The sequence below is a fragment of the Pseudophryne corroboree genome, chromosome 7 (genome assembly GCF_028390025.1).
Source record: "Pseudophryne corroboree isolate aPseCor3 chromosome 7, aPseCor3.hap2, whole genome shotgun sequence".
In the NCBI taxonomy this organism is placed as follows: domain Eukaryota; kingdom Metazoa; phylum Chordata; class Amphibia; order Anura; family Myobatrachidae; genus Pseudophryne; species Pseudophryne corroboree.
The window spans coordinates 357,128,967-357,156,896 of NC_086450.1; the positions used below are offsets into that span (position 1 = coordinate 357,128,967).

The 27,930-nt window shown below is 44.2% G+C and overlaps 1 protein-coding gene across 1 annotated transcript in view; it reads right to left on the reverse strand.

The window, feature by feature from the left end:
- The window catches only part of VPS35L (VPS35 endosomal protein sorting factor like), a 154,104-nt gene that overhangs the window by 47,514 nt on the left and 78,660 nt on the right, over positions 1–27,930 (reverse strand). Inside the window, exons 23-26 of the mRNA XM_063934448.1 lie at positions 22,405–22,468; positions 20,056–20,154; positions 18,214–18,291; positions 1,291–1,405 (exon numbers count right to left, since the gene is read on the reverse strand). Of these exons, the coding sequence (XP_063790518.1) occupies positions 1,291–1,405; positions 18,214–18,291; positions 20,056–20,154; positions 22,405–22,468 (356 nt within the window). The remainder of the gene's footprint in view (positions 1–1,290; positions 1,406–18,213; positions 18,292–20,055; positions 20,155–22,404; positions 22,469–27,930) is intronic.

Consider the following 27,930-nt stretch of genomic DNA (forward strand, 5'->3'; position numbering starts at 1 on the left):
ACGCTACTTTTATTTCTTTACCTTCTGAATGACGGGGGGTGGGATTATGTGACGTTCCACATAAAGGTACATTATGTGGAATAAGAAGGATGGTTTATGTACGTCCATCTAATTAATTATCATCTCAAATTATCAGGCCTACACTCTTGTTCGCTGGCGCTCGCATTGTAGCATGCACCGGTTTGCTGGTGCTCGCTTTGTAGCAGGTACAAATTTGTTGGTGCTCACCTTGTTGCGGGCACCGGTTTACTGGTGCTTGCCTTGAAGCATTTACTGGCACTTGCCTTGTAAGCAGGCACGGGTTTGCTGGTGATCACCTTATAGCAGGCACCGGTTTGCTGGTGCTCACCTCGTACAAGGCACCAGATTGCTGGTGCTCACCTCGTACAAGGCACCAGTTTGCTGGTGCTCACCTGGTACAAGGCACCAGTTTGCTGGTGCTCACCTGGTACAAGGCACCAGTTTGCTGGTGCTCACCTGGTACAAGGCACCACTTTGCTGGTGCTCACCTCGTACAAGGCACCACTTTGCTGGTGCTCACCTCGTACAAGGCACCACTTTGCTGGTGCTCACCTCGAGCAAGGCACCACTTTGCTGGTGCTCACCTCGTACAAGGCACCACTTTGCTGGTGCTCACCTCATAGTGCTTGTTGGTGCATGCCTTGTAGCAGGCACCGGTTTGCTGGTGCTCACCTTGTAGCAGGCACCAGTTTGCAGGTGCTCACCTTGTAGCAGGCACCGGTTTGCTGGTGCTCACCTTGTAGCAGGCACCGGTTTGCTGGTGCTCACCTTGTAGCAGGCACCGGTTTGCTGGTGCTCACCTTGTAGCAGGCACCGGTTTGCTGGTGCTCACCTTGTAGCAGGCACCGGTTTGCTGGTGCTCACCTTGTAGCAGGCACCGGTTTGCTGGTGCTCACCTTGTAGCAGGCACCGGTTTGCTGGTGCTCACCTTGTAGCAGGCACCGGTTTGCTGGTGCTCACCTTGTAGCAGGCACCGGTTTGCTGGTGCTCACCTTGTAGCAGGCACCGGTTTGCTGGTGCTCACCTTGTAGCAGGCACCGGTTTGCTGGTGCTCACCTTGTAGCAGGCACCGGTTTGCTGGTGCTCACCTTGTAGCAGGCACTGGTTTGCTGGTGCTCACCTTGTTACGCTTGTTGGTGCTCACCTTGGAGCAGGCACCGGTTTGATGGTGCTCTCTTTGCAAAATGCACTGGTTTATAGTGCTCACCTTGTGAAAAGCACTGGTTTATTGTGATCACCTTGTGAAAGGCACTGGTTTATAGTCCTCACCTTGTGAAAGGCACTGGTTTGAGAGAGCCACTTGACCAGAATGAAGATACAGGTTGAGGCGGGTGAAGATGCTGACCAAAGAAGGAATGGTGATAAAGCAGAAGGCGACACAAGCCTGTGCAAAGAAATATAACAAAGAAAATTATAAAAGCATCTGTTCTACAACAACTGTATAATAAATTATGCAAAATAATAATAATAATGATAATAATAATAATAATAATAATACAGATTCAAACAGATGGTTTACAAACATCTCAGATGGTGGGGCGCATGCATTTGCAGAACGGGTCCTGCATCCTTGCATGCCGTGCCCCCAAGCTGATTGACAGGCTGCCAATGTTTGGATGCATGGGGTGGAGTGAGCTGGGCTGCATTTCATATAACGGGATTGTGTCACCCCATTTTCTGGGAGTGGCTAGGCCAGTGTCTGCATCCTTGAATACAGCTTCACTGGCCCCAGCAGCTCCTCCACCCTAAGTAACCTGAGGGTTACTCAGATGGCCAATGTTCACACAAGTGATCCGATGCTGCAGCAGTGTATGACACAAGCATTCAGGAGGCCTCTATTCACTCACAACACCTCGTGCTGCTATTGCAATTGCATATAACTGTGCCCATCTCAGACACTAGCCTAATGTATGTTTTGTGGAGCTTTTTCCATAATAGGTCTACTTAGAGGAAAAAACAATTACTTATGATGCAGAGGCGATGCCGTCCATGTACCACTGGGATGCATGTAAATGTAATTGAATTGACCTAAAGGGATTTAAAATGAGAAACCCTGCTGCATATAGTTGAATCTCTAGCACTACATGGTTTCCTATTGCCCATGTTGGTCTGTAAAGGAGTTACTAAGCTGTGTCTTATACAAATGCTTCTGTGACACCTTTAATGAGAGGTATTCTGCAACTTGCATTTGAACAAGAAGTTGATTTTTGGCTATTCTGTCTGTGATCTTGGTCACTAGGCCACCTGAGTACTTCTAGTACATCAATTTACCTTGCTCTATGTATAGGTCTTTAATGTTTACCGAATTGAAGTAAAAAACAAAGGCAATCTAAAATGCACTAAGCAATAACTTGTACAGGTGACTTCCATAATAAAGGCCTTACATACATCCTGGGCAAGTCCACTTGGCTGTAGATCACGGCTTTGCAATAAGCATCCCTCCAGCTGCTTTGTGACTACACATCCCAGCATGCACTGCCTCTATCAGGGCAAGCTAAAATAAGATTTTACTTACCGGTAAATCTATTTCTCGTAGTCCGTAGTGGATGCTGGGGACTCCGTAAGGACCATGGGGAATAGACGGGCTCCGCAGGACACATGGGCACTTTAAGAAAGAATTTAGATTCTGGTGTGCTCTGGCTCCTCCCTCTATGTCCCTCCTCCAGACCTCAGTTAGAGAAACTGTGCCCGGAAGAGCTGACAGTACAAGGAAAGGATTTTGGAAATCCAGGGTAAGACTCATACCAGCCACACCAATCACACCGTATAACTTATCATAAACTTACCCAGTCAACAGTATGAACAACAACAGAGCATCAGTTCAACCCTGATGCAACAATAACATAGCCCTTATTGCAGCAATAACTATATACAAGTATTGCAGAAGAAGTCCGCACTTGGGACGGGCGCCCAGCATCCACTACGGACTACGAGAAATAGATTTACCGGTAAGTAAAATCTTATTTTCTCTAACGTCCTAGTGGATGCTGGGGACTCCGTAAGGACCATGGGGATTATACCAAAGCTCCCAAACGGGCGGGAGAGTGCGGATGACTCTGCAGCACCGATTGAGCAAACAATAGGTCCTCATCAGCCAGGGTATCAAACTTGTAGAACTTTGCAAAAGTGTTTGAACCTGACCAAGTAGCAGCTCAGCAAAGTTGTAATGCCGAGACCCCTCGGGCAGCCGCCCAAGAAGAGCCCCCCTTCCTAGTGGAATGGGCTTTAACTGATTTTGGCAGCGGCAATCCAGCCGCAGAATGAGCCTGCTGAATCGTGTTACAGATCCAGCGAGCAATAGTTTGCTTCGAAGCAGGAGCACCCAGCTTGTTGGATGCATACAGGATAAACAGAGACTCCGTTTTCCTGACTCTAGCCGTTCTGGCTACATAAACCTTCAAAGCCCTGACCACATCCAGTAACTCGGAATCCTCCAAGTCACGGGTAGCCACAGGCACCACAATAGGTTGGTTCATATGAAAAGAGGACACCACTTTTGGCAGAAATTGTGGACGTGTCCGCAATTCTGCTCTATCCATATGGAAAACCAGATAGGGGCTTTTATGTGACAAGGCCGCTAATTCTGACACACGCCTAGCCGAAGCCAAGGCTAATAGCATGACCACCTTCCACGTGAGATATTTTAACTCCACCGTTTTAAGTGGTTCAAACCAGTGTGATTTCAGGAAACTTAACACCACGTTAAGATCCCAAGGTGCCACTGGAGGCACAAAAGGAGGCTGAGTATGCAGCACTCCCTTTACAAACGTCTGAACTTCTGGTAGAGAAGCCAACTCTTTTTGAAAGAAAATGGATAGGGACGAAATCTGGACCTTAATGGAGCCCAATTTTAGGCCCAAATTCACTCCTGACTGTAGGAAGTGAAGGAAACGGCCCAGCTGGAATTCCTCTGTAGGAGCATTCCTGGCCTCACACCAAGAAACATATTTTCGCCATATACGGTGATAATGTTTAGCTGTCACGTCCTTCCTAGCCTTTATTAGCGTAGGAATGACCTCGTCCGGAATGCCCTTTTTTGCTAGGATCCGGCATTCAACCGCCATGCCGTCAAACGCAGCCGCGGTAAGACTTGGAACAGACAGGGCCCCTGTTGCAACAGGTCCTGTCTTAGAGGAAGAGGCCACAGGGGTCTTCTGTGAGCATTTCTTGCAGATCTGGATACCAGGTCCTTCGTGGCCAATCTGGAACAATGAGGATTGTTCTCGCTCCTCCTTTTCTTATTATCCTCAGCACCTTGGGAATGAGAGGAAGAGGAGGAAATACATAGACCAACTGGAACACCCACGGTGTCACCAGGGCGTCTACCGCTATTGCTTGAGGGTCTCCTGACCTGGCGCAATACCTCTGTATTTTTTTGTTGAGGCGGGATGCCATCATGTCCACCTGTGGCAGTTCCCACCGATATGTGATCTGTGTGAAGACTTCCTGATGAAGTCTCCACTCTCCCGGGTGGAGGTCGTGTCTGCTGAGGAAGTCTGCTTCCCAGTTGTCCACTCCCGGGATGAACACTGCTGACAGAGCGCTTACGTGATTCTCCGCCCAGCGAAGAATTCTGGTGGTTTCTGCCATCGCCACTCTGCTCCTTGTGCCGCCTTCGCGGTTCACTTGAGCCACTGCAGTGATGTTGTCTGACTGAATCAGAACTGGTTGGCCGCTTGACGTAGGGCGTTTTATACGGCCCTTAGTTCCAGGATGTTGATGTGAAGGCAAGTCTCTTGACTTGACCACAGACCTTGGAAATTTCTTCCCTGTGTGACTGCTCCCCACCCTCGGAGGCTAGCATCCGTGGTCACCAGGACCCAGTCCTGAATTCCGAATCTGCGTCCCTCTAGATGGTGAGAACTCTGCAGCCACCACAGGAGTGACACCCTGGCCCTGGGGGACAGGGTGATTAACCGATGCATCTGAAGATGTGATCCGGACCACTTGTCCAGTAAGTCCCATTGGAAGGTCCTCGCATGGAACCTGCCGAAGGGAATGGCCTCGCATGATGCCACCATCCTTCCCAGGACTCGAGTGCAGTGATGCACTGACACTTGTTTTGGTTTTAATAGATTCCTGACCAGTGTCATGAGCTCCTGAGCTCTCTATATTGGGAGATAAACCCTTTTCTGGTCTGTGTCTAGGATCATGCCTAGGAAAGGCAGATGAGCCGTAGGAACCAACTGCGACTTTGGAATATATAGAATCCAGTCGTGTTGCCATTACACTTCCAGAGAAAGTGATACGCTGTTCAGCAACTGCTCTCTTGATCTCGCTTTTATGAGGAGATCGTCCAAGTACGGGATAATTGTGACACCTTGCTTCCGCAGGAGCACCATCATTTCCGCCATTACCTTGGTGAAGATTCTCGGGGCCGTGGAGAGACCAAACGGCAACGTCTGAAATTGGTAATGACAATCCTGTACCGCAAATCTGAGGTACGCCTGATGAGGTGGATAAATGGGGACATGAAGGTATGCATCCTTTATGTCCAGAGACACCATAAAATCTCCCCCTTTCAGGCTTGCGATGACCTCTCTTAGCGATTCCATCTTGAACTTGAACCTTTTCAGGTATATGTTCAGGGATTTTAAATTCAATATGGGTCTGACCGAACCGTCCGGTTTCGGGACTACAACATGGTCGAATAATAACCCCCTCCTTGTTGAAGGAGGGGAACCTTGACCACCACCTGTTGAAGATACAATTTGTGAACTGCAGTTAACACTATTTCCCTCTCATGGGGGAAACCGGCAGGGCCGTTGGTGAGGGGGCTTCTCCTCAAAGTCCAGCTTGTATCCCTGAGACACAATATCTATTGCCCAGGGATCCAACAGGGAGTGAACCCACTTGTGGCTGAAATTACGAAGACGTGCCCCCACCGGGCCTAGCTCCGCCTGTGGAGCCCCAGCGACATGCGGTGGATTTTGTAGAGGCCGGGGCGGACTTCTGTTCCTGGGAACTAGCTGTGTTGTGCAGCTTCTTTCCTCTGCCCCTGCCTCTGGCAAGAAAGGACGCACCTCGGACTTTCTTGTTTCTTTGTGTTCGAAAGGCTGCATTTGATAATGTCGTGCTTTCCTAGGCTGTGCAGGAATATAAGGCAAAAGGTCAGAATTACCAGCTATAGCTGTGGAGACCAGGTCCGAGATCCCTTCTCCACACAATCCTCAGCCTTCCATATGCCTCTTAAGTCGGCATCACCTGTCCATTGCATATTCTACAGGACCCGTCAAGCAGAAATCGACATAGCGTTGACTCTAGAACCCAGTAGACTAATGTCTCTTTGGGCATGTTTAATATATATATATAAACACATCTTAAGACAGCATCTTTAATATATATATATCAATATATATACATACATACATACATACATACATACATACATACATACATATATATATATATATATATATATATATATATATATATATACACACACACACATACATACTAGGGTCTCAATCTCTGCTGATAAGGTACCTGTCCACGATGCTACAGCGCTATAAACCCATGCCGACACAATCGCAGGTCTGAGTAGTGTACCAGAATGTGCACGCTATCTGCAGGATCCCTGAGGATAGCTGTTAATTCAGGGCTACCTTTTGGGCAAACGTGACACCCTAGGGGAAGATTCCCATCGTATCCTGGCCCTAGTAGGGGAAGGATACTCCCTGAGAATTCTTTGTGGGAAACTGCAGTCTCTTGTCTGGAGATTCCCGCTCTTTTTCATCATGAGAGGAGGGAAATTTACCTCAGCTTTCTTCCCCTTAAACATGTGTACCCTTGTGTCAGGGACAGATGAGTCATCAGTGATATGCAAATTATCTTTTATTACAATAATCATGTATTGAATACTTTCCTGCCCTTTTGGCTGTAACTTTGCATTATCGTAGTCGACACTGGAGTAGACCCTGTGTCGATATCAGTGTCTATTATTTTGGATAGTGAGCATTGAGAGACTCTGAAGGTCTCTGCGACATAGGGACAGACAAGGGTAGATTCCCTGTCTGTTCTCTAATCTTTTGTGCAATAAATTCACCTTAGCACTTAATTACACATATCTAAACAGGTGTCGGCGTTGTCGACGGAGACACCCCTTACACACACATTTGCTCCGTCTGCTCCTTAGCGGAGCCTTTTACCTCAGACATGTCGACACACACGTACCGACACACCACACACTCAGGGAATGCTCATCTGAAGACAATTCCCCCAGAAGGCCCTTTGGAGAGACAGAGAGAGAGTATGCCAGCACACACCCCAGCGCTATTAACCCAGGAATAACACAGTAACTTAATGTTAACCCAGTAGCTGCTGTTTATATTCATTTTTGCGCCTAATTATGTGCCCCCCCCCCTCTCTTTTTACCCTCTTCTACCGTGTATCTGCAGGGGAGAGGCTGGGGAGCTTCCTCTCAGCGGTGCTGTGGAGAAAAAACATGGCGCAGGTGAGTGCTGAGGAAGAAGCCCCGCCCCCTCGACGGCGGGCTTCTGTCCCGCTTAAATATACATTTACTTGGCGGGGGCTCATACATATATACAGTGCCCAACTGTATATATGCTAAACTTTTGCCAAAGAGGTACCAATTGCTGCCCAGGGCGCCCCCCCCCCTTACAGTGACCGGAGTATGTGAGGTGTGTGTGGGAGCAATGGTGCACAGCTGCAGTGCTGTGCGCTACCTCAGTGAAGACTGGAGTCTTCTGCCGCCGATTTCGAAGTCTTCTTGCTTCTTATGCTCACCCGGCTTCTGTCTTCCGGCTCTGCGAGGGGGGGCGGCGGTGCGGCTCTGGGATCGGACGACGAGGGTGAGATCCTGTGTACGATCCCTCTGGAGCTAATGGTGTCCAGTAGCCTAAGAAGCAGGACCTAGCTTCAGAGAGTAGGGCTGCTTCTCTCCCCTCAGTCCCACGATGCAGGGAGTCTGTTGCCAGCAGAGCTACCTTAAAATAAAAAACCTAACAAAATACTTTCTTACAGCAAGCTCAGGAGAGCTCACTGAACAGCACCCAGCTCGTCCGGGCACAGATTCAAACTGAGGTCTGGAGGAGGGACATAGAGGGAGGAGCCAGAGCACACCAGAATCTAAATTCTTTCTTAAAGTGCCCATGTCTCCTGCGGAGCCAGTCTATTCCCCATGGTCCTTACGGAGTCCCCCAGCATCCACTAGGACGTTAGAGAAAAGTGGAATGGTGTGCTGGGATATGTAGTTCAGCAACGGCTGGGGTTCTGCTTATTGCCCACCCATGCCCTAATAATCTAGGGGCATCTTAGCCAATATAGCCATTCAAAACTTTGTCATAGATTCTACAAGTGTCTTTCACTCTAACAAAATAAAATGTTTTTTTTTTCCATAATAAACTACATACAGGTTGAGTATCCCATATCCAAATATTCCGAAATACGGAATTTTTTGAGTGAGATAGTGAAACCTTTGTTTTCTGATGGCTCAATATACACAAACTTTGTTTAATACACAAAGTTATTAAAAATATTGTCTAAAATGACCATCAGGCTGTGTGTGTATAAGGGGTATATTGTATATGAAACATAAATGCATTCTGTGCTTAGACTTAGGTCCCATCGCCATGATATCTCACTATGGTATGCAATTATTCCAAAATACGGAAAAATCCGATATCCAAAATACTTCTGGTCCTAAGCATTTTGGATAAGGGATACTCAACCTGTATATGTTTTAAAACCCCAGGAAAATGTCTGTGACTACAAAACAGATTTAATAAGACTTTTGGGGGTATATGCAATTCACGGCGAATCGCGGCAAATTATCGCCGTTTTTTAATTTGACACAATTCGACAGGTGAATTCCGGCAGGTGGCTGCCGGAATTCACCATATTCAATGAAAAACGGATTCGACAGTCCCGCGGGCGAAAAACGGCTGATTTGCCGGATTTTGCCGCGATTTATAAATACGGGAAAAAACCCGGGAAAAAATGGCGTGGGGTCCCCCCTCCAAAGCATAACCAGCCTCGGGCTCTTCGAGCTGGTCCTGGTTTTAAAAATCCGGGGTCAAAATTGACAGCGGATCCCCCGCATTTTTAAAACCAGCACCGGGCTCTGCGCCTGATGCTGGTGCAAAAAATACGGGGGACAAAACGAGTAGGGGTCCCCCGTATTTTTTACACCAGCATCGGGCTCCACTAGCTGGACAGATAATGCCACAGCCGGGGGTCACTTTTATACAGTGCCCTGCGGCCGTGGCATTAAATATCCAACTAGTCACCCCTGGCCGGGGTACCCTGGGGGAGTGGGGACCCCTTCAATCAAGGTGTCCCCCCCCCAGCCACCCAAGGGCCAGGGGTGAAGCCCGAGGCTGTCCCCCCCATCCAAGGGCTGCGGATGGGAGGCTGATAGCCTTGAGAAAAATGTCTGAATATTGTTTTTTTTCAGTAGTACTACAAGTCCCAGCAAGCCTCCCCCGCAAGCTGGTACTTGGAGAACCACAAGTACCAGCATGCGGGAGAAAAACGGGCCCGCTGGTACCTGTAGTACTACTGGAAAAAAAATACCCAAATAAAAACAGGACACACACACCGTGACTTGTACAACTTTATTACATACTGCCGACACACACATACTTACTGTTGCCTTATAGGTAATTGTCTGCACTTAGTATAATATTAGGGCAATGGATATTGTCTGAATCAAAATATAATTCATTATAAATAGGCGATGTTACCATAGTGGACAGTATACTGGATATATATAGTAAGGAATAGATATGAAATAAGTTTGAATGTATGAGGTAATGTTTAGCTGATTTAAGAGATTAGGTTTGTGTATGTGTTTATATAGATATACTGTATATTTGTGTTTTACAGCAAGATGGTAAAAAATAGTGTAGGGAACAGGTTTATTCTGCTCTAGTCATAAATAAGGCCAGAGAGGTTACAGTAAGATCAAGAGTCATTGTAGAGAAAAGGTATTAGGCCATAAATGATAATAGGTATGTGACAGAGCTCTGTTGGTCATTGGAATTCACAGGTGTGCTTACAGTAGATCAGAATCTACTGGTTTGTCTATTGTCCAGTGAAGGTTAAAAGCTAGGGAGTATAAATTAACTACTATGAAAAGAGATCACATCCATTGATAAAACATTGTGTAACCGACCCCAGGAAAACTTGTCAATACAACAGAACTTTGGATGAAAAGACATTCCAGATTTTACAATACTATACTTGCTTAAGGCAGTGTGGACACCACACTTTTATGACACCATGCCTCCGTGAACAGGACACGACAGCCCAGTTCAATGTTTGTTTTATTACACCTTGGAATCTGACAAACCTATAATTACCTATTCCATTGGAAACTATGAGAATATGATAGTTTGAATTGGTAAAATATGAGATAAAAGGACCAGACTTGTAGTTAGGAGTTAGAAGGAAGAGGGAGAGGGAGAAGAAGAAGGAGAAGGAAGGAAGTCAGTCAGGAGGAGAAGTCACGGAGAACATGCAGAAGGAATGATTCTTGGGATGGCAATCTTTAACTTGCAAGTATAAATATGATAATAATTGAAACTGTTTGTGAAACTTATGTCATGTTGTTTTATGTTATGTAACGAAGGAAACATAGCATAGCTTAATATAATTATAATTAGTATATATATCACTACTGTGTATATCTTATTCTGTACGATTTGATCTGCCTGTAAATAAAGAATCATATAAAAAGAGCGGTAATATTCAAGCTTGAACTCTCTTTAAGGAATCTTAACTTCATAATTTCATAAGTCATATATATATAAGGACTGCATATATTTATCAGCCAATTAATTTGTAAGCCTGACATAATATATTTGCAGATATATATGATAACGCATATTAATTTAAATATATCCATATATTAATAACCATATATGTTATATTAAATATTAATATTCATAAATATGATTCCATAAATCAATATTGGCGACCACGAATTGGACTTGTTATTACTGAATCTGATTATCTGATCTATAATATTTATGAGGAGTAGCAGATGCTATAAGCTGGCTACCAAATCTGCAGAATCACGGTGGGGATGTATCTATGAAAATTTATTACCATTGTGTAATGTCAATTTTGTATTCTGTATAACCTAGGATAAATGTGTTAGTGCAATATACGTTATTTTAACTAACATAATATCTATTAGGAAGCAGCACCAAAGGCTATAAGCCTGCTGGCAAAATACAAGATCACAGTGGAATAGGTTACAAATGAGAATAAAGAATTTAAAGGCCTAGAATAGAAAATGTGCACAGTGGAAAAGAGTATTTCCAAATAAATGTATAAATGTACCAGGTATTAGAGTTTAACCTTAAGACACCGGTCAATCTTAAGGAGAGGATACCTTCAGTACTAAAAACAAAGAATATATAAATTTAGCATTGAAATGTTAAAAATGCAAAAGTTTTCTGTAGCATTTAGAAAAATGCGCAGAACTGCGGCTCTAGAAGCCAAACAGAAATGTAAAGAAGAATCAGGTTCACGTCTTCGTAAGGCGTGCCTGACCATTAATGCAAAAATGCATTCGTTATTTAAGTCCCTTAAACAGAAAAATAAACAGAAAAAGTTTGGGGCAGAAGCGAAAAGCCTGACAGTTTGTAATCAAATTGTCAAGATCTCTGATGAAGAGATAACATCCAGCAAGCAAGCTGAGATAGAAACACCAAACAGGAATAGTGTTGAGGTATGTGAAACTCTGTACACAGAGTCTACAGGAGTCAGAAATGACTTAATCAGTCAAGATCCTAAAATTAAGGAAAGTTACATGTTGCAGGACTGCATCAATGTGCAGCGCATGGAGTCTGCTATGGTCACACAGACCACCAGCAGAACAGCCTCTGTGGTAAAGGAAGAAAGTAGCAATGTGCCGGATGTGTCTATCATCAGACAGCACATTAATGTAAAGGAGGTAGCAGCAATAGGAGATGTCCCCTATACTGTGTCTAGTAAGGGGGAAGATCATTGTAACTCAGATTATGAGTATTCTGCTGAATACACTCTCAGAGTTCCCAATGTAAATGAAGAATTTGTTATGCCCTTAGGCAAAGGTGAATTGTCAGCAGATTTAAACACTGATAGCAGCAGTACAGTGCACACAGGGGTGGGGAAGTTCCCCATGGTGAAAACTCCCATGGCAACCAGAGTTGCAAACCTTGAAATGTATTCACCTGGAAACATGTTTAAAGGGAAAATCCATGAAATTAATTCAGGAATGCATGTTTACAAACAAAGTTCCCAAACTTATGTAACCCCCACAGAGCACTCAGAGACTTCTAGTGATGGTGCAAATGTTTGCATGCTCTCAGAGAGACCACATGCAGAGTGTCATTCTGCAAACCACACACCAATTAACAATGACAAAAAGGATCACCAGGATGAAAATGTTTTTATGCCCTGGTGCCATAACCATTTTATTACAGGTGTGGAAAGACAGAAAGCCCTGGGACCTGCAATACATATTTGGCAAAGTTTAACAAGTTTCTCTCCCCACAAAAGTAGGTTTTTTCAGAAGCTCCAAGATTCTTCCAAACTAAGGAGCCACACCAAGCAGCAAACGCTATGGTTAAAGACAGTCTGGGACCAGGCTGCATCACAAGGGAGTATGGTCACAAGTGAATACGGTAGTATCATTCCTTTACTTGTTAGATCCAATGAAGCCATTGTTTGCTTTGATGTTCAAACAGCCACAGTTTCCAAATTAAACCTGCATCATATCTGCAGCGACAATTGTGCTGTCATTGACACACAATGTGACAGGAAAGATTGGCACAGGCCAGAAACAATTGTTTGTTTGTTATTCAATCGTTAAAAGACACATTTGTAAATTCTGTACCTGATAACATGCAGCAGATAGGACAGAATGCATAGCAAGCTATGTTAAATCACTGTATAAATATCTGTGATAGTCATTGTATGTATTTTTGTTTGATTCATAGTAATCCTGGCAACCTGTATACAGAATGGTGCAAGACTCCAAAAAGACTCCAATTTACAAGGGAAAAGGTCTTCATTAACCCTTTCATCGCTGCTATCCAGCAAAATCTACATAGCATCCCTAAAGACTGATATATGGACAAATCCTCAAGGAGTTTTCCAGTTTCACAAGAAAGGGGAAGGTTTTCATTAACCCTTTCATCACAAGTAATCATTTACTTGTCTTTCAAACTACATGTACACTCCCACAACAGTGTACAGCACATCTCATCACTGTGATTATACAGAACTGTCTCATCCCTTCATATACCTTAATCACATATATGTAAACATTTGTCTGAGATATATTTTATATCATTGCATATATACCTTGTAAATATTTTATGTTTTTTTTATATATTACACAATAGATACTACCTATGCTTCCTTCGTAAAAGCTTCAAAAGTAATTAAATATCTAATACAGGATGGTATACCGCGTTATAACAAATTGGGCCGAGATTATTAAGTGGGATGAATAATTCTCTTAATAAAGACTGTCACAAGTCTAAGATAATTATTTGTAGCATAACAGGGTCACTGTATATGCACATGGCTGCATATAAAATAATATTGGATGGAATTAGATATATTTAAAGCCATTCCTAAATGATATTTAATATCTGTTTGAAGCAAAATTATATTCATTTATTGTATTGATAGGATGTTACTATATACACATCAAAAGCATTTTAAATAATTATTAGTCAAAATATAGGTAGGATAGAAAACGCCTTTATATGGGTTAAACTGGTATAAGTTTATGTAAGATTGAGATGTATAAATAGGTACAAGGTAGAATAAGGAGATTTAAGACTGCATGGTAATTTATTCAGTGAGGAAATACAGAACAGAGTAGGTGTACTACTCACAGCCATTTGTGGTACTATTGCCCGAAGACAATTAAGACCTACTATTAACAAGCAAGGAAAGAAAGAAAGAAAGAAAAAAAAAAAGACTGTTTCATATATGCCTGTTCTATTCAAAATCACAACCTGTTTGTGCAAAAGCAATATGGACACTGGTCACAACTGCGGCATTGGATAAACGCAAAGGAAACAGAACTGCTAAAGACTGTATAAAGACTATTACTATTACTGAGGGTCGTCACAAGTACTGAATGTTCAAGACACAGCACTCGACGTACACAGCCCTCTGCCTCAAACAGCGAAATGGCAAGCAAAGGAGCAGCTGCTACGAAGAATTCTACTTCTAGTAATGGTGCAAATGTTGCAAACGCAAGGCCATAATGCAAACGCAAGGCATCTCCAATTGCAAGCAAACCACGCAGATGACAGTCTTATCCCAGTAAATTGCTACATACAAGAACAGCAAAAATGTCCAAATGTACTGATCCAGATACAGAAAAAAGGTCTACAATTGGGCTATGGTATTCCAAATGTCTGTAGAAATTAGTTTTCCTCATGAATACTGAATAAAAACCTCAGTCTTGTCTGCTTTAGTTAAAAAGTAGAATAAGGTTAGGTAAGCTAAGAATTTTTAGAGATTTTTAAAATCACAATGGTTATTATTATTACACTTATGGTATATATTAGGGTTACAACAAAAGTTATGTTTTGAAGAAATATTTTGAAATGTATTTGGAAGCAATTACGCTAGTTTAATGTGTGGCCAATCAAAATAATTTCTCATGGCCACAAGGGGGCGACTGTTGCCTTATAGGTAATTGTCTGCACTTAGTATAATATTAGGGCAATGGATATTGTCTGAATCAAAATATAATTCATTATAAATAGGCGATGTTACCATAGTGGACAGTATACTGGATATATATAGTAAGGAATAGATATGAAATAAGTTTGAATGTATGAGGTAATGTTTAGCTGATTTAAGAGATTAGGTTTGTGTATGTGTTTATATAGATATACTGTATATTTGTGTTTTACAGCAAGATGGTAAAAAATAGTGTAGGGAACAGGTTTATTCTGCTCTAGTCATAAATAAGGCCAGAGAGGTTACAGTAAGATCAAGAGTCATTGTAGAGAAAAGGTATTAGGCCATAAATGATAATAGGTATGTGACAGAGCTCTGTTGGTCATTGGAATTCACAGGTGTGCTTACAGTAGATCAGAATCTACTGGTTTGTCTATTGTCCAGTGAAGGTTAAAAGCTAGGGAGTATAAATTAACTACTATGAAAAGAGATCACATCCATTGATAAAACATTGTGTAACCGACCCCAGGAAAACTTGTCAATACAACAGAACTTTGGATGAAAAGACATTCCAGATTTTACAATACTATACTTGCTTAAGGCAGTGTGGACACCACACTTTTATGACACCATGCCTCCGTGAACAGGACACGACAGCCCAGTTCAATGTTTGTTTTATTACACCTTGGAATCTGACAAACCTATAATTACCTATTCCATTGGAAACTATGAGAATATGATAGTTTGAATTGGTAAAATATGAGATAAAAGGACCAGACTTGTAGTTAGGAGTTAGAAGGAAGAGGGAGAGGGAGAAGAAGAAGGAGAAGGAAGGAAGTCAGTCAGGAGGAGAAGTCACGGAGAACATGCAGAAGGAATGATTCTTGGGATGGCAATCTTTAACTTGCAAGTATAAATATGATAATAATTGAAACTGTTTGTGAAACTTATGTCATGTTGTTTTATGTTATGTAACGAAGGAAACATAGCATAGCTTAATATAATTATAATTAGTATATATATCACTACTGTGTATATCTTATTCTGTACGATTTGATCTGCCTGTAAATAAAGAATCATATAAAAAGAGCGGTAATATTCAAGCTTGAACTCTCTTTAAGGAATCTTAACTTCATAATTTCATAAGTCATATATATATAAGGACTGCATATATTTATCAGCCAATTAATTTGTAAGCCTGACATAATATATTTGCAGATATATATGATAACGCATATTAATTTAAATATATCCATATATTAATAACCATATATGTTATATTAAATATTAATATTCATAAATATGATTCCATAAAGCAATATTACCTATGTTGACACGAAGCAGTCGGTCCTCTTCTCCAAGTAGAATCCACGGATACCTGAAAATAAAAGATAATTATACTCACCTTCCAGCGTCCAGAGATACATCCACGTCCAGAAAATAATCCAGGTACTTGCAAAAAAAAAAAAACGCAATGACCCAATCCTGCGGACTGAAAGGGGTCCCATATTGACACATGAGACCCCTTTCCCCGAATGTGCCGGGACCCCACGTGACTCCTGTCACTGAGGTCCCTTCAGCCAATCAGGAAGCGCTACTACGTGGCGCTCACCTGATTGGCTGTGCGCTGTCTGTGCTGTGACAGCGCATCGCAAAGCCTCTCCATTATATTCAATGGTGGGAACTTTGCCGTCAGCGGGGGGGTTACCCGCGGTCAGCCGCTGACCGGCGGGTGACCCCACCGCTAACCGCAAGGTTCCCACCATTGAATATAATGGAGAGGCTTTGCGATGCGCTGTCTGAGTTCAGACGCGCAGAGCCAATCAGCAGAGTGCAAGGACGTTGCACTCGCTGATGGGCTGAAGAGACCTTTCAGTGACAGCTGTCACGTAGAGGTCTCTGCATTCGGGGAAAGGGGTCTCATGTGTCAACATGGGACCCCTTTCAGTCCGCTGGCACGGGTTTTTGCGTTTTGTTATTTTGCCAAGTACCTGGATTATACTCTGGACGTGGATTTATCTCTGGACGCTGGAAGGTCAGTATAATTTTTTAACAGGTACCCTCGGATCGTCGGAGACTGTGGCAGTCGGCGTGTCAACATAGGTAAGTATGTGTGTGTCGGCAGTATGTAATAAAGTTGTACTTTATAAAGTCGAATTTTGAAAGTCCGGTTTTTTTGTCGTAAAGTACTGAATTGCATTGTCGATTTTTTTTTTTTGGCGAAAAATTCCCGAAATTCGACAATTTCGGGACTTCGATTGCAATTGCATATACCCCTTGGACTTTATTAAAAGCCAGTTAAGGGTTCCTGGGGTTATGGATGTAGAGAGGGCGGGCGCCATCCATTAGGTCAGGGATGGGGAACCTTCGGCCCTCCAGCTGTTGTTGAGCTACACATCCCAGCACACCCTGCAAAGCTTAAGCATGGCCAAATTGCAAAATTGTTGCAGGGCATGCTGGTATGTTTAGTTCAGCATCAGCTGGAGGGCCAAAGGTTCCCCATCCCTGCATTAGGTCCATATTGAGAACAGGCTAATTAGTGCTTGCAGCTGTAGAGGTTGATAAAGGTGTGTCTGGGTTTTGCTCAGTGTCTCACTACCTGGGGGAACAGGCAGCAGCAGCCTGTTTATTTAGAGTCCAGACGGGCTAGGATTTATTTTTATGCTTTTTGTACTGCACAATAAAACTAGCTATGGCTAATTTATACGAAAACCCTGGAATGGTGTGCTGTTTCCTGGCTGATGTGTGTTTGGAAGTGCCCATCTACCCCAGGAGAGAGCACCCCTACCTTGATCTCCTCACAGTTGCTAATGAGGAATGTAAACTCCATCGGTGCCACTACAGATCTTATGTACTGTACAGTCATCATATGTACAGGGATCAAATGATGGTGTCTTTTCATCAGAAATTTATGGCGATATATTGTTCCTCATGAAACCATGCTTAACAAATCCTACTGTAAATCACCAGGGTCTCTTTTGCTAATCACAGTAAACAACCTATTGGGCAACTTAACCCTTTCAGCATTTATGTATGATGAATGTTAACTGCTTACTTAATTTAGTAACATTACCTATAGATAAGAATTTGCTGCCATATCTTGTAGCCATTATACTTTACTTTCAACAATACATAAAGACAAAGGGGGGGGTACTCAAGGAGCAATCACTGCTTAAAATCTAAGCAATCTGACTAGATTGCTTAGATTTTAAGCATGATCGCTCCATGTGTACCCCCCACAGCGATAGCGATGTGCAGCCCCGCGCATCGCTATCGCTGGTGCTAAATTGGCCAGGCCAATCTAGCAGGTCGCTCATTTCACCCGCTGGGTGAAATGAGCGCCCCCCTGTCTCTCCCTGCACGCTCAGCACACATCGCGCTGTGCTGAGCTGGGGGAGAGATGTGTGCTGAGCGGTTCGCTCAGCACACATCTCTCCCACATCAGCCCGTGAATACGGGCCTTAACTGTGGGGAAAAGTAATCTATACATTTAGGGCGCTGGACACTGGAATCTAGTCACATCACACATACCCTGACAAAAGAGGCAGTCTTCCTGGAATGATTTCCTTTCATCACCTTTTTGGTCTCCATGGCCAGATGGTTCACACTCTAGGGATAAAAAAAATGGAGACTATTAAAGACCAGGTGAATCCTGATGCCTTAATGCTGTCTTGTACTGAGAGCAAATGCTGGATGCTGCATTAGAGGTCCAGTCGCTACTTTGGACACTTGGGTTACAAAGAACTGGGGTGAGTTATCTGAGCAACGCATGGACTGGACAATACAGCACTGCTCCTCACTAGTTGGAAAAGGTAGTCTGCACCATATCATTTATGAATAGGGTAAAGAGCTTTTGTAAATAGCATTATAATAATCTCTACTATGACTAATTCAAAACCATGATTATCTTTTCTTTTATAAAGGATGGAACCCTAAGGAGTAAATTTACTAAAGCTTCTAAAAATAAAAAGTGGTGATGTTGCCCCTAGCAACCAATCAGATTCTATAATTTCTCTATTGCAAGCTAGAAAATGACAGAATTTGATTGGTTGCTACGGGCAACATCACCACTTTTTTAATTTTTAGAAGCTTTAGTAAATATAGTCCTAAATGTTCCAGATTATGGAATTCTGGATTACAATGCCAGACTACATAAATGTTTATGAATAAACATTACCAAGAATGGCCATACTGTATGTGTGTATGCCCTTCCAAAACCATCTTCATTTTCAATAGGATTGGGAAAGACTGGGCGCATAAAGGAGCTATACATTTCTCAGAGGGTGATGTGACGTTATGAAGACAGACAAAGGGCGACCACAAAATTGTGATGGCCGTATACTGGTTTAGATACATACTTGTATACCCAAAATAGGTAATAATAATTCTGGACAATTGTGTAGTCTGGCACCACTGTGATCCATAACACCACATTCTGGAACCTTTTAGGGTCCGTAAAGTTCTCCAGTCAGATACAAGAATTATCTACAGCAGGGGTGGCCAAAAGGTAGATCGCGATCTACCGGTAGCTCGCGACTAACTTAACCAAACAGCTCCCAGTAGTGCAGCACACCAGTGACCTCATTATGTCACCCCGCTCGCTGTGAGGAGCCCACCACCACTGCCTCTCTTCCTTCGACTGCCTGGCCTGCCTGTCGTGGCATGCTGTTATGGGGAGCTGCTGTTCCGCCTGGTTGGTAGATAGTATTTGTTATTGAAGTGTACTATGGAGAAGGGGGAGGGAGGAGAAGTGGGAGCGACGACAATTTAATATATGTTTTTTAAAGGTCCAACCTGGTTTTGTCTTGTAAATGATTGCCACTTTAAAAATACGGGCATTCTGGCCTATTGTCCCGCACTTCCGGCAACTCGGACCTGATTACAATTATTCCCTAGTGTGGGGTACTGTATGAACTCCTCAGGATGGGAACAGTGGTGTACAAATAGCACGTGACCTTCTCCGTGTTAGACCTTTCATATTCTTGAGAAGGGTCTCATAGATTACCAAAATGCTTACTTCAATCTTATAATGGAGGGTTACACTCATTCTATTTTGTATATGTATAAACAATGTATATACTATATTAATTTGACATAATTCATTCCAAGACAGGAGCTGATTAGACACCCAATAATAAAATGCATGCACACAGAGAGAGGAATAAAATGGTGATATACAGAAAACATAAAGCACAATATGGCAGACAGATGGCTCTCTGAAGGTTGAACTTGAGTAAAGTTACCACCAACATAATATACGAGTGAAAAATGCTGTATATAATTCCCGTAAGTATTAAATAATCAGCATCATACGCTGAGAGCCGTATGCTGTGTCCTAGAACTTTATAACAGACACCTGTGAACATAACTCACATGAATTAAATGGACAAGGACCGGCTCCAGATTGCAGAACATTGCTCTGGCTTCCACATAAAAACTGAGCTGTTGTTCAAAATCACGCCCAAAGGACACCTGAGAAGCAGAAGACATAGAAAGGCAGTGTCATGGCTGCTATACAGGAAGTTACTGGTAACTTGTAAATGCACTACTAGGGGAAGGCAGAATGTATGCCTCGTACTTTCACCATAATGAACCATGGGGGTCATTCTGACCCGTTCGCACGCAGCGGTTGTTCGCTGCGGTGCGAACGAGTCAGAACTGCGCATGCGCGGCGTGCACATTGCGCACCGTTGCCCGGCAACAGACGTCGCCAGGCAACGGAGCGCCTAGCGAGAAGAAAAGACGCAGCCCTGGATGGAAGAAGATTGACAGCGGAGAGGCGTTCCGGGGCGGATATTCACCGTTGGAGGCCATTTTCGGGGAGTGGTAAGAAGAACGCAGGCGTGTCCAGGCGAACGGAGGGCGGATGTCTGAAGTCAGGACCGGGACTGGGTAAGTAGCTGTAGGGCTGGTCTTGTTTTGCAGGAAACTTTTTAAGCATAGCAGGGCTGCACAAGCGATCACAGCCCTGCCATGCTAAAATACACTCCCTCATAGGTGGGGATTAGTTGATCGTAGCAGCAGCAAAAAGTTGCTACGTGCGATCAACTTGGAATGACCCCCATATTCTTACACAATTCTAAAGAATGCAGTATCAGTGATCTCCAATGACAGGAGGGGGAACCCATGGCCAATCAGATTCCTGCATTCTTTCAACTTAGCCAATGATTAGGTGCACTGACCTTGGGGAATTCTTATTGGAAGAGAGCACATACGACAGCAAACCACTGCACTGGGAGGTGCTTCACTTTACAACTTTCTCTGTTGAAACTATATTTATCTCATTACAATACAGTACAATGTACAATGCAGGACCAGGCTTCCATAGAAATAAATAGCACACCAACTCCCCCCCAGGTGTAGTTCATGATACTGTAGGTCAGGGCTGGCCAAACCAGTCCTCGAGATCTACCAACAGTACACATTTTCCAGACCACCTAGCTGGTGCACAGGTGTAGTCATTACTTATTAAGATGTGCTGCATTCATTCCTAACTGACCATTCTACAGATCTTCAGGAGGCCTGGAAAACATGAACTGTTGGTAGATCTCGAGGACCGGTTTGGCCAGCTCTGCTGTAGGTGTTTCAGTCATGATAGCATACATGATACAGTAATATACCCCTTAGTAATAATAAACAGACAAAACACATTTCATATTTATCTTGTGACATGGTGTCCACTTAATTGTAGAAATTGAATATAATCAGCAAGAATTTCTTTAAATAACATCTAGACATCAAAGTGAAAATGCACTACAGAACTGCCCTTGATACAGTGTCATTTATGGTTATTTTAATCTATTTAATTGGCTGCAGTAGGAACTTAAAGCAAGAAAATACTCTCCCTGGTACACAGTAGGTAGGAAATAAAAGAGGATGTCACATAAGTGATGCCGACTCTTGCACAGATACTAGTGTGTAAATAGGGCCATCAAGGGCTGGACAGGGCCTGGGTTCCGTGGCAGTGTGGCCAGCCCCCCTTCTCAGTACCCAAGTACTGTATGTCATTCATCCAAGATGCATATACACAGTGCAGAGCGTAAAAATAATCTCCCAGGGGACTTACATGGGGCTACAGCACCACCTAGTGTTTCACTGCTAGAGTGCCAGCTATTATTCATTTCTGAAAGCAGCCACAGCTTAGTAAATCTAGAGGGCATCTGACTAATATTGTGGGCTGCTTGTATTATGCCATTATTAATGTAAAAAATGACATGCATTAAAAATTACTGAATATATTTAAATTGTACTAATTTACTGGCAATAACAGTACATTTTGTTATTTTATGCAGAATTGCCCCCTTAAGTTCCTTTTTGACTTTGTAGACACAATTCTGTGCCTGGTTATTGTGACTTCCACAAACAGATTATAACATCGCCACACTGATAGGGGAATATCTATAATGCTGCAGAGCGTGCAGTGCACATGGGTCCCTAGGTCCAGGAGGGTTCACAGCGCACACCCTGCACCCATCGCATTACTTATCTCCCGTCTGCTGCATGCGCAGTTCTCTGGCACTAACTTTGGAATATCACAATACTTCTGAAGTAGTCACCCGAATACTATGCCTTAAATATGTGCAGAGTCTCTCATAGCATGTGCCAGGTGTTTTTCCCATGGGGGAGAGGTCCACACACAGGCAGCCTCCTGCCTTTATATGCCCTGCACACTGTGATCGGCAGATACGGTACAAGTCACCTGGAAACAGCAGCAATGCTCACCATTCGTATGAATCCATTAATGAGATAAGCCAGCATTCTCTTCTCATCTTCAAGCGTCAGAGCACTGTACAAAAACCACATCTATAATCACACAATTCTAAACTGTATAATAATAATAATAATAATAATAATAATAATAATGATGATGATGATGTTATTCATATAGAACTTTACTTCCAATAGCACTCATTTAAAAAACACATGTGGTGGGATGTAATGGAGTCCGAGTCCCAGCACCAACGGTGATCTCGGACTCCATTACATCCTGCCGAAGATATTTGGTTAGGACTAGAGATGAGCGGGTTCGGTTTCTCTGAATCCGAACCCGCCAGAACTTCATGTTTTTTTTCACGGGTCCGAGCGACTCGGATCTTCCCGCCTTGCTCGGTTAACCCGAGCGCGCCCGAACGTCATCATGACGCTGTCGGATTCTCGCGAGGCTCGGATTCTATCGCGAGACTCGGATTCTATATAAGGAGCCGCGCGTCGCCGCCATTTTCACACGTGCATTGAGATTGATAGGGAGAGGACGTGGCTGGCGTCCTCTCCGTTTAGACACTTGATTTACTAATTTTGGGGAGCATTAGGAGTACTCAGTACAGTGCAGAGTTTTGCTGATAGTGACCAGTGACCACCACTTTTATTTATAATCCGTTCTCTGCCTGAAAAAAGCGATACACAGCACACAGTGACTCAGTCACATACCATATCTGTGTGCACTGCTCAGGCTCAGGCCAGTGTGCTGCATCATCTATTATCTATATATAATATTATATATATCTGTCTGACTGCTCAGCTCACACAGCTTATAATTGTGGGGGAGACTGGGGAGCACTACTGCAGTGCCAGTTATAGGTTATAGCAGGAGCCAGGAGTACATAATATATTATATAGTGAGTGACCACCAGACACACAGTGCAGTTTATTTAATATATCCGTTCTCTGCCTGAAAAAAGCGATACACACAGTGACTCAGTCAGTCACATACCATATCTGTGTGCACTGCTCAGGCTCAGGCCAGTGTGCTGCATCATCTATATATATATTATATATCTGTCTGACTGCTCAGCTCACACAGCTTATAATTGTGGGGGAGACTGGGGAGCACTACTGCAGTGCCAGTTATAGGTTATAGCAGGAGCCAGGAGTACATAATATTATATTAAAATTTAACAGTGCACACTTTTGCTGCAGGAGTGCCACTGCCAGTGTGACTAGTGACCAGTGACCTGACCACCAGTATATATAATATTAGTAGTATACTATCTCTTTATCAACCAGTCTATATATTAGCAGCAGACACAGTACAGTGCGGTAGTTCACGGCTGTGGCTACCTCTGTGTCGGCACTCGGCAGCCCGTCCATAATTGTATATACCACCTAACCGTGGTTTTTTTTTCTTTCTTTATACATACATACTAGTTACGAGTATACTATCTCTTTATCAACCAGTCTATATATTAGCAGCAGACACAGTACAGTGCGGTAGTTCACGGCTGTGGCTACCTCTGTGTCGGCACTCGGCCGCCCGTCCATAATTGTATATACCACCTAACCGTGGTTTTTTTTTCTTTCTTTATACATACATACTAGTTACGAGTATACTATCTCTTTATCAACCAGTCTATATATTAGCAGCAGACACAGTACAGTGCGGTAGTTCACGGCTGTGGCTACCTCTGTGTCGGCACTCGGCAGCCCGTCCATAATTGTATACTAGTATCCAATCCATCCATCTCCATTGTTTACCTGAGGTGCCTTTTAGTTGTGCCTATTAAAATATGGAGAACAAAAATGTTGAGGTTCCAAAATTAGGGAAAGATCAAGATCCACTTCCACCTCGTGCTGAAGCTGCTGCCACTAGTCATGGCCGAGACGATGAAATGCCAGCAACGTCGTCTGCCAAGGCCGATGCCCAATGGCATAGTACAGAGCATGTCAAAACCAAAACACCAAATATCAGTAAAAAAAGGACTCCAAAACCTAAAATAAAATTGTCGGAGGAGAAGCGTAAACTTGCCAATATGCCATTTACCACACGGAGTGGCAAGGAACGGCTGAGGCCCTGGCCTATGTTCATGGCTAGTGGTTCAGCTTCACATGAGGATGGAAGCACTCAGCCTCTCGCTAGAAAACTGAAAAGACTCAAGCTGGCAAAAGCACCGCAAAGAACTGTGCGTTCTTTGAAATCCCAAATCCACAAGGAGAGTCCAATTGTGTCGGTTGCGATGCCTGACCTTCCCAACACTGGACGTGAAGAGCATGCGCCTTCCACCATTTGCACGCCCCCTGCAAGTGCTGGAAGGAGCACCCGCAGTCCAGTTCCTGATAGTCAGATTGAAGATGTCAGTGTTGAAGTACACCAGGATGAGGAGGATATGGGTGTTGCTGGCGCTGGGGAGGAAATTGACCAGGAGGATTCTGATGGTGAGGTGGTTTGTTTAAGTCAGGCACCCGGGGAGACACCTGTTGTCCGTGGGAGGAATATGGCCGTTGACATGCCAGGTGAAAATACCAAAAAAATCAGCTCTTCGGTGTGGAGGTATTTCACCAGAAATGCGGACAACAGGTGTCAAGCCGTGTGTTCCCTTTGTCAAGCTGTAATAAGTAGGGGTAAGGACGTTAACCACCTCGGAACATCCTCCCTTATACGTCACCTGCAGCGCATTCATAATAAGTCAGTGACAAGTTCAAAAACTTTGGGTGACAGCGGAAGCAGTCCACTGACCAGTAAATCCCTTCCTCTTGTAACCAAGCTCACGCAAACCACCCCACCAACTCCCTCAGTGTCAATTTCCTCCTTCCCCAGGAATGCCAATAGTCCTGCAGGCCATGTCACTGGCAAGTCTGACGAGTCCTCTCCTGCCTGGGATTCCTCCGATGCATCCTTGCGTGTAACGCCTACTGCTGCTGGCGCTGCTGTTGTTGCCGCTGGGAGTCGATGGTCATCCCAGAGGGGAAGTCGTAAGCCCACTTGTACTACTTCCAGTAAGCAATTGACTGTTCAACAGTCCTTTGCGAGGAAGATGAAATATCACAGCAGTCATCCTACTGCAAAGCGGATAACTGAGTCCTTGACAACTATGTTGGTGTTAGACGTGCGTCCGGTATCCGCCGTTAGTTCACAGGGAACTAGACAATTTATTGAGGCAGTGTGCCCCCGTTACCAAATACCATCTAGGTTCCACTTCTCTAGGCAGGCGATACCGAGAATGTACACGGACGTCAGAAAAAGACTCACCAGTCTCCTAAAAAATGCAGTTGTACCCAATGTCCACTTAACCACGGACATGTGGACAAGTGGAGCAGGGCAGGGTCAGGACTATATGACTGTGACAGCCCACTGGGTAGATGTATGGACTCCCGCCGCAAGAACAGCAGCGGCGGCACCAGTAGCAGCATCTCGCAAACGCCAACTCTTTCCTAGGCAGGCTACGCTTTGTATCACCGCTTTCCAGAATACGCACACAGCTGAAAACCTCTTACGGCAACTGAGGAAGATCATCGCGGAATGGCTTACCCCAATTGGACTCTCCTGTGGATTTGTGGCATCGGACAACGCCAGCAATATTGTGCGTGCATTAAATATGGGCAAATTCCAGCACGTCCCATGTTTTGCACATACCTTGAATTTGGTGGTGCAGAATTTTTTAAAAAACGACAGGGGCGTGCAAGAGATGCTGTCGGTGGCCAGAAAAATTGCGGGACACTTTCGGCGTACAGGCACCACGTACAGAAGACTGGAGCACCACCAAAAACTACTGAACCTGCCCTGCCATCATCTGAAGCAAGAAGTGGTAACGAGGTGGAATTCAACCCTCTATATGCTTCAGAGGTTGGAGGAGCAGCAAAAGGCCATTCAAGCCTATACAATTGAGCACGATATAGGAGATGGAATGCACCTGTCTCAAGCGCAGTGGAGAATGATTTCAACGTTGTGCAAGGTTCTGATGCCCTTTGAACTTGCCACACGTGAAGTCAGTTCAGACACTGCCAGCCTGAGTCAGGTCATTCCCCTCATCAGGCTTTTGCAGAAGAAGCTGGAGGCATTGAAGAAGGAGCTAAAAGGGAGCGATTCCGCTAGGCATGTGGGACTTGTGGATGCAGCCCTTAATTCGCTTAACAAGGATTCACGGGTGGTCAATCTGTTGAAATCAGAGCACTACATTTTGGCCACCGTGCTCGATCCTAGATTTAAAGCCTACCTTGGATCTCTCTTTCCGGCAGACACAGGTCTGCTGGGGTTGAAAGACCTGCTGGTGACAAAATTGTCAAGTCAAGCGGAACGCGACCTGTCAACATCTCCTCCTTCACATTCTCCCGCAACTGGGGGTGCGAGGAAAAGGCTCAGAATTCCGAGCCCACCCGCTGGCGGTGATGCAGGGCAGTCTGGAGCGACTGCTGATGCTGACATCTGGTCCGGACTGAAGGACCTGACAACGATTACGGACATGTCGTCTACTGTCACTGCATATGATTCTCTCAACATTGATAGAATGGTGGAGGATTATATGAGTGACCGCATCCAAGTAGGCACGTCACACAGTCCGTACTTATACTGGCAGGAAAAAGAGGCAATTTGGAGGCCCTTGCACAAACTGGCTTTATTCTACCTAAGTTGCCCTCCCACAAGTGTGTACTCCGAAAGAGTGTTTAGTGCCGCCGCTCACCTTGTCAGCAATCGGCGTACGAGGTTACATCCAGAAAATGTGGAGAAGATGATGTTCATTAAAATGAATTATAATCAATTCCTCCGCGGAGACATTGACCAGCAGCAATTGCCTCCACAAAGTACACAGGGAGCTGAGATGGTGGATTCCAGTGGGGACGAATTGATAATCTGTGAGGAGGGGGATGTACACGGTGATATATCGGAGGGTGAAGATGAGGTGGACATCTTGCCTCTGTAGAGCCAGTTTGTGCAAGGAGAGATTAATTGCTTCTTTTTTGGGGGGGGTCCAAATCAACCCGTCATATCAGTCACAGTCGTGTGGCAGACCCTGTCACTGAAATGATGGGTTGGTTAAAGTGTGCATGTCCTGTTTTGTTTATACAACATAAGGGTGGGTGGGAGGGCCCAAGGACAATTCCATCTTGCACCTCTTTTTTCTTTTCTTTTTCTTTGCATCATGTGCTGATTGGGGAGGGTTTTTTTGGAAGGGACATCCTGCGTGACACTGCAGTGCCACTCCTAGATGGGCCCGGTGTTTGTGTCGGCCACTAGGGTCGCTAATCTTACTCACACAGTCAGCTACCTCATTGCGCCTCTTTTTTTCTTTGCGTCATGTGCTGTTTGGGGAGGGTTTTTTGGAAGGGCCATCCTGCGTGACACTGCAGTGCCACTCCTAGATGGGCCCGGTGTTTGTGTCGGCCACTAGGGTCGCTAATCTTACTCACACAGCTACCTCATTGCGCCTCTTTTTTTCTTTGCGTCATGTGCTGTTTGGGGAGGGTTTTTTGGAAGGGACATCCTGCGTGACACTGCAGTGCCACTCCTAGATGGGCCCGGTGTTTGTGTCGGCCACT